Source organism: Nomascus leucogenys, chromosome 3 (assembly GCF_006542625.1).
Source record: "Nomascus leucogenys isolate Asia chromosome 3, Asia_NLE_v1, whole genome shotgun sequence".
Classification (NCBI taxonomy): domain Eukaryota; kingdom Metazoa; phylum Chordata; class Mammalia; order Primates; family Hylobatidae; genus Nomascus; species Nomascus leucogenys.
In genome coordinates this window covers 152690660-152706765 of record NC_044383.1, presented here as the reverse complement: position 1 = coordinate 152706765, position 16106 = coordinate 152690660, and the positions used below count along the sequence as shown (strand labels likewise).

The 16106-nt window shown below is 40.3% G+C and overlaps 1 protein-coding gene across 3 annotated transcripts in view; it reads right to left on the bottom strand.

Moving 5' to 3' along the window:
• FGFR1OP (FGFR1 oncogene partner) overlaps positions 1–15888 on the bottom strand; it is a 42162-nt gene extending 26274 nt beyond the window's left edge. For 2 of the 3 annotated variants that reach the window (XM_003271786.4, XM_030809965.1), the window contains exons 1-7: positions 15685–15888; positions 15086–15139; positions 11644–11698; positions 11079–11167; positions 10488–10625; positions 4325–4405; positions 1657–1716 (exon numbers count right to left, since the gene is read on the bottom strand). In XM_003271786.4, coding sequence (XP_003271834.1) covers positions 1657–1716; positions 4325–4405; positions 10488–10625; positions 11079–11167; positions 11644–11698; positions 15086–15139; positions 15685–15786 — 579 coding nt within the window. In that variant the 5' untranslated portion in view covers positions 15787–15888. The remainder of the gene's footprint in view (positions 1–1656; positions 1717–4324; positions 4406–10487; positions 10626–11078; positions 11168–11643; positions 11699–15085; positions 15140–15684) is intronic. The other variant, XM_003271785.4, reaches the window with a different exon arrangement.
• Between the last annotated feature and the right edge of the window lie 218 nt (positions 15889–16106).

Genomic DNA, 16106 nt, shown 5'->3' with positions numbered 1-16106 from the left:
CCCAAATTACGGACTAAATCCTGGGATATGGGCCCACCTAGGTTTTTCAATCCTCTCTCAAGTCAGGACACACACTACACTCTGCCCAAAGTGCAGTGAAAGCTAAAGTCTGGGCCCATCACAGTTATATCACATCACACAAAGTGAAAACCACATCTCTTAGGATGCCTTGGCTCTATGAATAAACTTCTTGAAAATGTTTAAGTTGTTTGAAACCCACAACAGCAATAAGATTTTAAAAGCTTAATACTATAAAATATGCTTTTAAATTTTAGGAAAGTCCACAAAACTGATTTTTAAAATCTATTAAGAAGTTTTATATCTTAAGGTATGTCTCATCTCTCCAATTAAACTATAAACTCAAGTGAGAACTGTGTTAAATGTGTTGCCCAAATCATTATCACACAATAACTTTCACTATGTAAATGTTAAAAAACTTACTAAATCATTATTTTAAAGCATCTTCTTGTTTAATAACGCATAAAGAACAGTGTGAACAGAAAGAGAATACAGTAATAGGAATTTACCTTTGAAACTACTAGAACTAAAGCCATCTAACACAACGGTGGAATTTTTAAAAAGTTTTAAGTTTGAAGATTTTCAACCTAGTGAAAAAATCTATACATAACCAAAGTTCAACATAGGACTAATGAATCTCACAGAACTGAAAATTAAATATTTTGTCTTATCCTAAGTAGATGTAAAAACTGTACTGATAATGTTTCTAAAACTTCTAATATTCAAATTTTATAAGCAGCTAATCTACTGGATTAGTCAATTTTTGTGATCTTTAGGGGAGGATGAAAAAGCAGCCAAGGCCTTGGTAGTATGCAGCATTGGCCCCCAGCAGTCTACTGTGAGCAGATGCAGCATTGGCCCCCAGCAGTCTACTGTGACCAGGGGCCCTGAATAAAGGGTCACAAATGTGCAATTGTCTGAAAAATGACAGAACACAAAAATGTCTTGGAGGAAATACGTTTAATTTTTAATTTATCAATAGGTAAGTATTCAAAAAAGTTTGATGTTCTATTTTCCTCAAATAAAAATTACAATGTTAATAATAAGTATATAATCATCCATTCAAAAGAAAAATACGTATTTTCAACTCTAATTGCCAACAAAACAGGAATTTTCAAAGTAAAACTGACAGCATGGTTTTAAGATTCAACAGTAAGATTTTCACCTGGATAAAAACTGACAAGTGAAATTTACTTTTTATTTCATGCCATCATTACTTTTTTGTTTTTTTTAGACAGAGTCTCACTCTGTCACCCATGCTGGAGTGCAATGGCACAATTTCAGCTCACTGCAACCTCCGCTTCCTGGGTTAAAGTGATTCTCCTGCCTTAGCCTCCCAAGTAGCTGGGATTATAGGCATGCGCCACCATGGCCGGCTAATTTTTGTTTATTTTAGTAGAGGTGGGGTTTCACTACATTGGCCAGGATGGTCTCGAACTCCTGACCTCAAGTGATCCACCCGCCTTGGCCTCCCAAAGTGCTGGGATTACAGGCGCGAGCCACCTAGCCCAGCCTCAAATGACATTTCATAAGAAAACTGAGAACCCAACCTGACAGAAGCCCAGCGCTCCAGGAAGCCCCAGAGTCGAGACCTGATGCCCACAGGCTGCTTTTCTCCTCTGCCCTCATGCATGTTACCTTGTCACCAGCCTTCTGCCCGCTTGTCTTCTTCTTACCTTGTCCTTTATACCTTGGTATCTGAGCATGAGAATAAAATGAGATTTTACCACAAAATAGAAATCTTTAAAAATAAACTAACTCATTACCAAACAAAGATGCCTACTGAAAAATGTCTCAGAAGTGGAACATCTAGTTAATACGCTCTGTGAGGCCTGCTTTTTTTGGTCCTTTCTTAACTCTATTCCTAAAGTGATCTACCTCATGTTTACTGTTTCCAGTAGTTACTAGGTCAAACACAGATACCTCAGCCTTCACCTGCTCAGCTTCTACTGGGTGGAGAATCACCTCCTTCATGCTACATTTTAGCAGCATTCTAAATAAGCCTCACTTGAGTTCCTAGGCAACTTCTCTGAAGACTTGTCCTGACCTCATCTGACCTTTCTCAGGAGCACACAAAGCTGGTTCCTAAAGGCTGGGTGGACGCTACTCTTGGAGAGTTTCTAGCATTCTCCGTGGGCCCTCAAGGCTGACTGGGTGCCAGCAGGAGGTAGCTAGCAAGAAGAAGGTAGGGAAAGTACTAGATCCCAAATCCAGGTCCTTTAGTACTAGAGAAATTGCATTTTAAGTGCCAAAATAAGGGTTTATCTTAGAACAGATGCAACCCTACACAAGGACTACTAGGGTATTTCTGAAGTGGGTTTATGAGGCCAAATGAGAAATGGGGACTAAACTAGAATAACGGGACGGCGGCAGAGACAGCTGTTAGGACAAACACTGCTCTCTAAGGCAGCCTCAGGACAGTCCCCCCTTCTCTGGAAAAACAGCATCATTTCCTGACTGACTTAAAACACTGAGATTCTCATTACAATTCTTAGATCTTAAAATGTATGTACAGAGAATAAGAGTACGTAAAATAGACTTTAATATTTTACCCTGAAGACATACATTATATATAGAAGGTCAGGATTGCTAATTTGCTTTAAAAACAGTAATAATTTGCTAAAAAGAGCTTCCAAATAGTCAAACGCTATAGGTACTGATAGGTATTTTGGAATATTCATTAATTTTAATTTTTCTAAAGCCAGGTATTTTCATGAAAAGTAAAGCTTACTTACATAGGCTGTTTTATTTGCAATTAATTTAAAGAAATTTTTAAAATTTACTCATGACCTTATTCTATCACTGGGGTTATAGCCTCCTGTGAGTATTTAGGAAAAAAAATATTTTAAAAAAAGGCCTTCCCTACACCAACTAGAAAGCTCAGAAGGAGCAACTATAAACAATATAATAGTTGTTTCCTTGGTTAGAAATAAAGTATAAAATTCCTTTAGTTTTCCAAACTTAAACAATAAAAAGGAGCAACAACATCAAAGAACAAGCAAAAAATAAGAGCAATCGTTTAGCAATGTTCTGTGCCTAGACATTTAAAAAAGAAAGGCATCTTGTAGTATAATCACTACATTCTGGAAGTTCATCTATTTAAAAAGATGCAACTGTATCTGAGAGTCGATCCACCACCACAAACCCACACGGGACCTCATCTTTTGGAATGGACTCCACAGCATCACTCTATTCCTATGGGATGAAAATCAAAGGGACAGTCAAAGAATACAAACCTGACCTGTCATGGACTGCAGGTTTGTGCAGTCCACAAACCCCCAGCTCCTATGCTGAAATCCTAACCCTCAATGTGATGGTATCAGAAGGTGGAGCCTTTGGGGGTGAGCAGATCATGAGGGTGAAGCCTTTGTGACCAGGATTAGGGCCCTGACCCCAGAGAGCTCTCTCATCCTCTTTCCACCACGTGAGGACCCAATGAGAAGGCAGCTCTTTGCAACCTAGAAGAGGGACCTCACCAGACCTAACCACAGTGATGCCATGATCTTGGACTTCCAGCCACCAGAACTGTGAGGAAAAATGTGTTGTTTGTAAGTTGCCCAATCTATGGTACTTGGCAGCCTGAACAGACTAAGACAGACCCAAACCTATCCTTTGATAAGACCGCCTTGGACTACCAATTCATGCTATACTCTTGAGAAAACAAATTTCCTAACAATCATCTTTCTATCCATATCCTGGATCTTAAACTCAAAGCGTACGGCTCATTTTTTTTCCCATTATGCTTAATCTCTGAAATCAAGTCTTACCTTTAACAACTCATAAACACACAAACAGATGCACGCATGCATACACACACAAATGTAACCAAAGTACATACATTTTCTTAGAAATTCTATCAAAACAGCCCATGTATATTAAAAACTATCATGATTTACAATTCTGAATCTCATCACTCATCTAGAAGTCTAAAATATTCATTCACTATTATATCCTGTAATACATATTCCTAGCTTAATATTCTCAAGCTAGGAATTTATAAATGAAAAGTAAGTAAATCTCCTTAATAGGAGAAAATGTCCAAAGTACCAAATAAATCCAAATATTCTATGATTGTGTTACTTACCAGCACATTCCTTTCTATGACACAAATGTCAAACAACTACCAACAAAGCAAAATTTTTTTTTTAATGTATACTTAATGGAAAAAAAGCACCTTCAAGAAACTAAAGAGCCCATGTGTTTATATAAAACAATACAATTTCTAACAAGAAAGACTACAGAGAGAAAAGCAGAGTCCTCTGGAGTTAAGTCCAGACGTGACCTCTGTGTTCCGCAGCTAACTCACCTTACTTGGTGTTGTCTGTGCACTTGTTTTTCCCTCTGGTGACTTTGGTGGAGAATGTACATCAGATAGATCTAGTGCACCCTAAAATATTTTAGTTTAAAATTAAAACACATTTAAAAATAAAACACAAATATACCAATTACACTCCAGTCGAATTTTAGCATTTAAAAACACTATATAATGTTGGTTATTTTATTTCTTCCTTATTAAAGTAACCATCCTTTTAAGATTTCCCTCTAATTCTACCCCCTCAAAAACCTTCTACACATCCCTAGATTCTAATTACCTGCAAAATATTTGAACAGGATACTGTCTCCACTGAAATCTGTCCCAGGTCTACCATTCCAGCATTTACTTCCTCACTTCCCTTCTCCCTACTCTTCAGACAAATAATATCCTGTAATTCTCTAAGATCTACTTTTTGCCCTCCTTGAACTTGTTTCCCTACTTCATTTTATCTCAAGAAAAAATACCAAATAACAACTTTCATTAAAAATACTTTACCCCTTCAAATAGTAGTTCACTCTTCCAGTTTTCTACTTCCACACATTTTTTTTTCCAAAATGGAAAGCATCTGCTCTAGCCCAACTTCCACAGGAGTCATCTGTGTCTGCTGCCCAGTGCCCTGTCACCACAGGGTTCTGAGCACTGTGGTTAATGCAAAGGAGGTTTTTAAAATGTTTCTTAAATGAAAATCACTTCCTACAATTCATCCACTACCAGCACAAGCTCTATGACACTGTACATAGTAAATACTGGCTGTTTTGTTACAAAAATCCTTTTATGACTGACTGTAACTTTTTAAATACGAAAATGTGCTGCTCTTCATAACTTCAGTTCTCCCTCTTCAGTCCCACTATTTCTGGTGGTGATATTATCTTCTAGGCTAAAATCCTTAAACTGGCCTTGGAGAGCTTTTCTTTTCTCTTATTGCCTTCTATGACCTTGCCCCATGCCAAAATATTAGTTTACCAAGTCTTGTTGATTCTCAAAAGGTCATCTTTATCTATTCATTTCTTTCTCTCTTTTATTTACCTTTCTTTTTTTTGAAACAGGGTCTCACTCTGTCAACCAGGCTGGAGTGCAGTGGTGTGATCTCGGCTCACCACAACCTCCGCCTCCCAGGTTCAAGCAATTCTCCTGCCTCGCCCTCCCGAGTAGCTGGGACTATAGATGCACACCACCATGCCCAGCTAATTTTTTTATTTTTAGTAGAGACAGGGTTTCACTATGTTGGCCAGGCTGGTCTCAAATGATCCATCCGCCCGCCTCAGCCTCCCAAAGTGGGATTACAGGTGTGAGCCACCGCACCTGGCCAATTTTTTGTATTTTAGTACAAATGGAGTTCCACCATGTTGGCCAGGCTGGTCTCGAACTCCTGACCTCAGGTGATCCACCCGTCTTGGCCTCCCAAAGCACTGGGATTACAGTCATGAGCCACTGCGCCTAACATTAATTTTTACATTTTTAATAGAGACGGGGTTTCACTAAGTTGGCCAGGCTGGTCTCAAACTCCTGGCCTCAAGTGATCTGCCTGCCTCGGCCTCCCAAAGTGCTGGAATTACAGGTGTGAGCCACCATGCCTAGCCTGTATGTCCACTTATTTCTATTCTTACTGCTACCATTCTTGTCTAGATTTGCCTTCTTATGTGTTTCACTTCCTTCTAGTCTGCTAACTTCTCCATATTTTACCAATCTAACCTCCACGAATCTTCTAAATGGGTATTCCTCTTCGAATTTTCAAAGGCTTCCATTGACTGTGAACAGTATGTTAAAAATCACTATGCCAGCTGGGTGCAGTGGCTCACGCCTGTAATCCCAGCAATTTGGGAGGCCAAGGCGGGCGGATCACGAGGTCAGAGATTGAGACCATCCTGGCTAACACGGTGAAACCCCGTCTCTACTAAAAATACAAAAAAAAAAAAAAAAAAAAAAATTAGCCAGGTGTGGTGGTGGCCACCTGTAGTCCCAGCTACTCAGGAGGCTGAGGCAGGAGAATGTCGTGAACCTGGGGGGCGGAGCTTGCAGCAGTGAGCCAAGATTGCGCCACTGCACTCCAGCCCGGGCAACAGAGCGAGACTCCATCTCAAAAAAAAAAAAAAAAAAATCATAATGCCTTAGACTGTGTAAGAGATATGAAGATAAAGCCCTTGTCCTCAATAAATTTCCAAGTGTAACCAGTGCAGATCACTACTACAACTTGACAGAAGGAGGCACTAAGTTACATGCAGTTTCCAGTAAGGAGAGAGGAAGAACAAGAGTTGCAGCTGAGGAGAAAACCTGACTGACAAAATTCCACAGCTGGGGAAGGGGAAAGAGTATAATTCCAAGTGGAGAATAGAATAAAAAAATAAGGCGAAAAAACACAAGCCACTTTCAAGTAGTAAGTCCAAAGTTCAATCTGGCTGAAGTACAAGGCTCCACATTAAAAAAAAAAAAAAAAAAAAAAAAAAAAAAAAAAAAAAAAAAAAAAAAAAAGGCATAAGGCTAGAAAGACAGGTAAAGGCCACATCACACAGAACATTTCATACGGGTTGAAGAATCTGGGACTCCTGAGTCGGCAGTGCGGTCACTACAATCGTACAGAAGAAAGGAGCAGAGGAAGGGCTGAAGTTTAAAAATAATTCTTCAACAGTGAATGACAGACCGAAAGCATGAGAACCTTTAGGAAGAAATGATCCTGGACAAATATAAGGACCTACACGGTAGAGGTGCTGAAGGAGATGACAATGACCCATTGGGGGGCTCAGAAAACAAGAAAGGGCTTTAATTATCTACGGCTGGGAAGCATCCAATAAAATCAAACAGAAGTCAGGTTAAAGCGGGTGGGGTACAGCAACCTAATACTTGAGGTGGTTAAAATGCAGTTTTGGTAAAAAGCATCAGTAATTTAGTTCAGTGAGCTTAACCTATAGCTAGTTTTCTACAGTCAAAGTCAAAAGCTAATAAAAGCTCTAATTTTTTATTTCATTACAAACAACAGGTTTTCTTCCAAAGTAATAGAAAACACAAATAATGAAGGGCCAAAACATCCATCTCTGAGTCTCTATTTTAAATATTTTATCTATTTCTTTATATATATACACACAAACTGTTAAAATTAAATACCCAGATATTAGGAAGGGAAAACTAGCAAAAAATGGAGATGAAATGCCCAACTTACTGGTTCAGCAACTTGGGGGGGGGGGGGGAAACAACTACCTTTTGAGGATACAGAATTCCTATCCTGGGTCTATTTGACAGAATCACAGCTATGAAAAAGTCAGGGCAAACTTCAGGAGAGGCCTCAAATCCACGAGTCAGAATGAAGTACTGAAGAACAGTGATTCTGTGTCCATTTTCGCATCACACCCACTACACAGGAATGCTACTGGGTCTCATTTTGAGGTATACATCCTATCTAGCAGAGAACAGAAAGCCCTCCAGCAATTACTTTCTTCCACAGCCTGTTACCAAAGCTACTGGGTGCAAGGTGGAGAGTGAATCCTTCCTGACAGAAGAACTGAATCTAGAGCACATGTGAAGAGGTGGCTCCTTGGGATGAAACCAAGGAGTCACAGGAATAGAATCAATCAAAACAGAGAAGTGAGCAAGAAGAACTGGAAGAGGGTTATTTGTGGGGAGTAAGGTGGGATTTGCTTTTGTCTTTATGTTTTTACTTTTTAGAGGTAAAGAGAAGAAAGTAAGTTTTTCCACACAGGATTCGAATGTACTATTGGGTTATCCAGGGAGGTATGTTTTGTGAAGAGCTAGAAATTCTAGTCTGCAGCTAGGATAAAGGACTGAGCTGGGCTTAGGCAGACTACAGTGAACTTAAAGAGTCATCCATACAATAACAAGAAACAGTAATACTAATACAGTCGTCCCTCAGTATCCACAGGGGATTGGTTGTAGGACTCCCCTGTGGACACCAAAATCCAAGGATGCTCGAGTCCCTTATGTGAAATGACATATTTGCATATAACTTATATCTAATACAATGTAAATGCTATATAGTTTTACACTATATTTGCATTCTTTTGTTGTATTTTATCCGAATATTTTCTTTTTATTCTCTTTTTTTTGAGATGGAGTCTCGCTCTGTCACCAGGCTGCAGTGCAGTGGCACAACCTCGCCTCACTGCAACCTCCACCTCCTGGGTTCAAGCGATTCTGCCTCAGCCTCCCAAGTAGCTGGGACTACAGGCGCACACCACCACACCTAGCTAATTTTTCTATTTTTAGTAGAGATGGGGTTTCACCATGTTGGCCAGGATGGTCTCCATCTCTTGACTTCAAGATTCACCCGCCTCGGCCTCCCAAAGTGCTGGAATTACAGGCATGAGCTACCACGCTCAGCCTATCCGAATATTTTCAATTTGCAGTTAATTGAATCCACTGATGCCTACTACAATAACACACAGAGTACTCCGTGCCAAGCACTGTGCTCAAAGCTTCACACATCTTGCTTCCTTAGACCCCCTCCAGACCTGTAGGTGTGATACTTCTGTGATCTCCATGTTGCAGATAAGGAACCTGGGCACATGGAGGCTGAGTGACTGCAGGCTCACAGAGCTAAAATGTAGCAGAGCTGGGGTTTCACCCAAGTAACCTGGTTCCAGAGTCCATGCTAGTGGTATGTTAAGGAAGAAAGATCAATATAGACAGAAAAATATGCATAAACACCACTGCAATGAGGTGAGCCAAAGCACAACTACTAAACAGAAAAGAAAATGAAAGGGCAGTTAGAAAGAGAAGAGAGTTCTTCAAGGCCACAGAAGCTGAGAGAGGAGAGCCAATAAAGAGAGGTCATCACGACCTACAGACTGCTGGCCCCAGGAGACTGGGTTCTTTAGTTTGTTTTTGATTGCCTACTACCCAGCACAGTATCTATCAAATAAGCACACAATAAAAGCTTGCTGAATATTGATAAATGAAGGAATGAAATTATATGCACAAGCTGAAGTGACAACCTGTGCTCTGGGCGAGCCACCTCACTCTCAGCCAGCCCAGGATCTGGCTTCGCACTCCTGCACCCACACTTGGCTGGCACTGTTCCAACTTCTCGGAACATCCTTCCCAATCCTCGCCCCACAACTAACATCCTAGTCTCAATTTAAAATTGACTTCAATAAAATTTTGGCATGTGACAATCGCTTCCTCCTCTAAACTACTCATGTTTGGAAATAATGTGTTAAATGACAATTCCTCCATAACCTTAAACTGTTATTTAAATGTTAATTTCCTTATTTGAGTACATTTTATCTTAAATAGCTTTGTGCTATTCAGAGACATAGAAGTTTCTTATATTTTATAGTACCCACAAAGTCTACTTACCATGCCTTATACATAATTAGTACTCGGGCAAGCTTTATCAATTTTCAAAAATTCTAATAGAAAATATCCTCTGAGACTCACCAAAGAAAATAAGTAGGAAACATATACAGCCGTCCACATTCTTACCTATAAATTTCTGACTAAAAGCTCACATTTAATCAAATATCTGGAACAGTTACAGATGTTACCTATATCTATAAAACAGAGTATCTTTATGTAAAATTAATGTATGAAAATAAAATTATATAATTAATCTCATTAGCACAATTTCTAGAAAAAAGGTTGAGTATGAAAAGTACTACTAATCAAAAAAGTATAAGTTTGAACTGTTTCTAAACAATTTAAAGCAAAATCAACAGCTTAGTTTTAAGCCTAAAGAGGCCTTTAAGTCCAAAAATTTATTAACTATTCTATAAATCAGCCCTTTTATATTTAACTAAGATGTTTTAATAAAAATAATAGCAAGTTGAGCGCTTCTGTTGGCTTATGCAGAGAAGCCTCAGAACACCAAGGTAGGGCCTGGTAGACCCCACTTCATACACAGTATGGAATGAATGGAGGATCAAGCAAGGCAATGAGGAGTTGGGATTTGTTCCAGACAGTTTAGCTCATGACCCAACACTCCTGAGGATCAAAAACCAGAACAGATATGCCACAGAATCAGAGTCAGCACATTCCTAATTTTCATTAAAATTTGCACTGATACAATCTGAATGCATCTCATTTTGTTTTTAAGAAATATCTTCTAGTATGAAAACCTTAATTTACTATATATGCACTAATCTGCATGGCTAAACTAAGTAGCCAATAATTAAAATAGAAAGAGATAACACAGAATTCTACTTACTTCCCCAGTGGTCGGCCCTTTTTCTTTCTGTTGACAGCGCCTGATCACTTCTAATAATAAGGGTCCACCCACAGTACCTTCTGCTTCAATTATACCTAAATCTCGAGCTAAATTCTCTCGACCTTCAAGACCTTGCAGCTAGAAAAGAAGTTAAAATACAAGTGCACAAAAAAATAGCAGAAGTTATTCTCAAGGAGTAAAGAAAATATTTTCAGTTTAAAGACATCTTTAAACTCAAAGAGACTGTCTTACTAATCAATGAAATGTCTATTTTAAAAAATTATGCCTATTTCTTTTACACAGACTCTACCTTCAAAGTTTCCATTAACAGGTGCAATCTAACATCGTATCAAAATTAACTCTACAGTAATACTTTTATTAGCAAGCTTTCAAGTAACACAAAGCAGCCACACTGGTGCCAGCTATCTGAAAGCTCATATGGCTTTTAAGAGAAAGAGATAATCAACTACCAAAAATAATCTAAATGTAAAAAACTATCAGTTGTCAAATTCTATTAACTTTCAGCTTAATATTAACTCATTTGTATCAAAGAAGGTTTCAAAAGATAGACGTAAAAATCATTATTCTTACTGTGCTAGTTTCAGGTTGAAAAACGGCCAAAGTAAAGTCAAGGTTAAAAAACTGAAGAAATTCTGCAACAAGACTAGCCACTAAACGACCTATAAAGATCAAGAAAAAGGTAAGTAAGCAAATCTTTAAAAACTGAATTTTTTAAATTAACATTATGAAATAGATACACTAGATTAATGGAAGAAAGGTTTCTAAATTTTTTAAGTTACAAATTTCTTCTTTGAATAATATGATTAAGTAATGAAAATCTCAATCTCCTAATTTTTTCACTGGGATCATCAGTCTGTAACTAACTGTAAGACAATCATCTCATAGATTTCAGTGTTTCGCTTTTTAATGGTTAATATTGGCTTTCTGTAGTAAAACTGGCTTTAAGCAACAACATCCCAAGTCCAAAAATATGTAATGGCAACACAATTGTTGTACAATAAAATATTATTGTAAAATGAGGACCTATAACAATTGAAGACATAAAAAAATTCCCTGAAATTCCTGATTTCTCCCAAATGGTATCAAGATTCAAAAATTCAGAGACAGATAAACAAGAACAAGCTGAACATCTTACCGTCTTTGGTATTTAAAAACTTTTTCAGGCTCTCATTGACTAAAGGAGTTTTGTTCTGTTAAAAAAAAAAAAAATTTAAGTGTCATGTGTTTACCCTAAAAATAACTACAAAATATAAAGTTTAACGTTTTCATCGATAAAATTATGGTTTTACAAAATCCATTCTACAACTGTTCATTACTACAGGACTTACTTTGTGCTATTCAGTAATTTCTCAAAGTTAATATAACAAAACCATATATGAAGATTTGTATTTATTTTTCATTTTTAAATGTTTTATAAACTGCTTTTGAAGCTAGATATTTTCAAATACCTGTGTGAAATACAATTAAATGTCAACAACTGTTTATTATTTCAAATATATGAAGTTTGATAAAAGTTTTGTCATCTCAGATATCTACCATTTATAGCATACTTACTATGAACAGGAATTTAATTATACACTTGTAATTCCCAGTTTACCCATGAAATGTGAGATAATCTTATGTGGCCCATAGGCCAACTTATTTTTGTAATTATACATTTATTTGAATAAGTATGGAAAAAATACTTCTAGACCATCAAGCCTGTGACTCTTGCTGAGAACAGGCTACAGTAGGTAGCACATGGTAAACTTCCTTAAGACCACATTAATTGCTGCTACACTGGCAGCCTCATACACTGCTGATGGGAATGCAAAATGGCATAACGAGTTTGGACAGCAATTTGGTAGTGTTTCTTAAAAGTCACAAATATTCCTAGCATGTGACCTAATCACTTCACCCCTACATATTTTCTCAAGAGAAATCACAGATCCAAGCAAAGACTTGTACATGACTGTTCACAGAAACCTTATTTGTAATACTCAAAAACTGGAAACAGCCTAAATGTCTGTCAACAGGTAATGGCTAAACTGTCATATCTATAAAATGTACTAATGAAATGATTTATTAATACATACTACAATATGAATGAATTTCAAATGCATTATGTTGAAGAAACAGACCAAAAAAAAGAGTACCCACTATTCGATTCCATTTATATAATTCTTAAAAAGGTTTGGGGTGGGGGAGAGGGTTACAAAAGGGGCACAAGGAAAACTTTTGAAGGTCAAAAGTTTGAATTATATGTGCAGTACCTTGATTGTGGTGATCATTTCACAGCTGCATAAATTAACTATTAAAAAATCAAATTGTACATATTAAATACTTTAGCTTTACTGTAGGTCAATTTTACCTCAGTATAGTTGTTAAAATAAAAAGGAGAGGAGAGATCCTCAAGGTAGCTGGTAGGCTGGTTCAGGGAATTCTAAGATATTGAGTCAACTGAAATACTTTTTTTTTTTTTTTTTGAGACGGAGTCTCGCTCTGTCGCCCAGGCTGGAGTGCAGTGGCGCGATCTCGGCTCACTGCAAGCTCCGCCTCCCCGGTTCACCCCATTCTCCTGCCTCAGCCTCTCCAAGTAGCTGGGACTACAGGCGCCCGCCACCACGCCCGGCTAATTTTTTTGTATTTTTAGTACAGACGGGGTTTCACCGTGGTCTCGATCTCCTGACCTCGTGATCCGCCCGCCTCGGCCTCCCAAAGTGCTGGGATTACAAGCGTGAGCCAGCGCGCCCGGCCAACTGAAATATTTAAAGAGAATGGAGGGACAAGATCAGATGTGTACTATAAACAGCCAATCTAGGAGCAACGTGGAAAAAGGACTTCAGGGAGATGGTGAGGGACACCACGGAAAAGGAGACTGGCAAGTAGGAAAGGGATAAAGCAATCTGGAAAAGAAAAAACAAGCACAAAGGAGGCAGCAGAGCACTCCCTTGGGGACACTTCAGATACACACCTGACAGACACAGAGCCAGGTGATGACTGAGCAGGTGGAAAGAAGAGCAAAGCCTAAGAAACGCTTAGATTTCTTGCCAGATAAATGATGGTCCCATTAAGGGCATAATATAGTGGGCAGTTTAACATACAGGTCTGAAGCTCAGGAGAGAAATATGCATGAAAGTTACAGGGCTGGAGTTACTGGATGAATAAGGTCTGTCTCTGAGAGAGTACAGAATGACAACCGTGGATAAGTCTCAGTCAGGTGTACAGGAAAGAGATCACGCTGAAGAAACTAAGAAGTGGTCAAAACCAGGTTGTGAAGGAAAAAAACCACAGTGGTATTAAAAGCAGAATGTGAGTAAAGGAAAACAGTTTACTCCTAATAGTTATTTAAACATGTTTTCAAGCTCAAAAGAAAAGCCACCAGAAAAGGAACAGGTCAAAGATACAGTAAATAATTAAAGACTTGAAAGTATACACAAGACAGATTGATTATTCTTGGACATGACAGAGCCTCTTCTTCTAAAGCAGTAAGGAAAGAGGTACAGATAAATATAGACACAGGTAAGCATTTTCACAGGTGAGCAATAGATTGAGCGACAGGAGATGAGAACATAAAGTTAGGATCTAACGGCTTCTACCTTCCCTGTGGAGGAAGCAACAAGACCAGGTGTTCAGAGAGAAGGAAGCAGGGGTGACATAGAAGGCTACTGCACAGCTAGGGTGAAGAAGAGAGCTGCTGGGCCTGCTCAGGACCTAACCAGGTTGGTACCTGCCAATTTGCAACATCAGCAATCCACATGATTGACTGACTCTTCTCCAGGAGCACATATGTGCAAAGTGGGAAGAGAGTTAGTTTGCTGGGTTAAATGACCACTGAGATTTCTTCCAGACCACGTATGATTGTAAGGCAAGGTAATTCGGGGTCCAGACGCATAGGGTCCAGAGCAAAATGCCGCCAAGAGAAGATTGACGCCTGCATAGACATGGAAAGGGCAAAGAACTGAAGATTTTGATGAAATTAGAGATTAGGTACACAGGTCTAAAGAAGTGAGAGGACAGGAAACTGATTTGTCATACAGCAAGAGTTTAAGACTTTGATGATGGTTCTATTCTTGTTGACAAATTCCAGAATATTTACTCAGGATGGTTGGTGGGACTCGGAAAAAGTTAAATTACCCACTTAAATATAGAGAAGTGGTTGCACTTTTAAAATAATCATTGTCTTTTTCATTGTCAAAATAATTGAGTGGTCAGATAATTTTGGGAAAAGTTGCATACTATATACCCCGTTTCATTGGGATTAATAACATACTAGCTTACTAAAGGATCTCAGTGAACCTGCACTTAACACATTGACAATGGAACCATTTCTTCAAGAAACTCCTATGACCTTTTGTTTCAGATTAAGCATTGGGATCAGAGTTACTGTGGTATCTTAACTTTAAGATTACCCCCAAATTCAAAAGCTACACGAAAAAAGAATAATTTTGGCTCTCTCTCAATAGTAATATAATCCTTAACAGTTCAAAATTATCCCTAGCTATACGTTACTATAAACTATTTTTAAGACGGTTTTTAATGAATGAGAAATTAAGTATTAACGAATACAGCCATGTTAAAATCTGGAAACTTCATACCTCTACTTTTTCTTGCTCCTCTAGTGCTAAAAACACAGCTGCTCGGAGTTCAGCCTTAGAAAAAAATTAAGAAACAAGAAATTATCATTTCAAGACAATTTTCACAACAAGCTCATATTTAGCCAGCAACAAACAAGAGCAAGCCAACGAGCTGGGCGGGCAGCTGCAAAGGCCAGAAACGCCTTCCGAAACGTTCTCAGTCACACAAGCTCTCCGACCCCCAGGCTTCGGCTGGACGCGCTGCTTTCCCGCCGCGGGTCATGCCAGAGCCTGAGGAAGAGACTCTGGGGCCGCGCTCCAGGACCGAGCTGCGGGCCGCCCGTGTGGCCCCCAGGCCCGGCGGTCCCGCCCCCACGGAATGCGGCAGAGGATGGGCCAGGCGCCCCCAGTCCGCGGTGCCCTCCGGGACCACACAAGCGAACAAGCCGACCCCCTCTGTGGGGCGGGCAGGACGGAGGCCATGCCGGGGCGCGCCCCCAGTGCCCGCCGGCCCCGGCCCCTCGCCAGGGAGGCGGCCTCCTCGCCGCGACCGTTGTGACGCCCGCTGTCCACGCAGGCCCTGCGGATCCGCCAGGCCCGGCCCCAGCCTCCGGCCTCACCTTGATGCGGTTCAGGACCCCGCTGTTCTCCAGCGTCTGTACCAACAGGTCCCGCAGCTCCGTGTCCTCCTCGGCCACCACTGCGGCCGCCGTCGCCGCCATCTTGCTTCTCCAAGACAACCGCCGAAGCCGCGCTAACGGCCAACGGCCGCAGCAGGGTCCGCTCGGCGCGCGGGCTACGCGGCCGACGCAGCTAAAGCCCCGCCCCGGCGCCCAGCGCGCTGGCCCCGCCCCCTGGCGTCGGGAGGCGGGGCATGGAGACCTCGGGGTTGACGCTGGGCACCCAGCCTTGGGGAGCGCCGGACCACTGAGCGCCGAAACTTAGGGTCGGCGCTGGGGGCGGGGCTGCGGGGCGCCGGTAGGCACGCAGGGGGCGGGGCGTCGAGGCGTGGGGGGCGGGGGCATCGGCGGGGCCGTCAGGC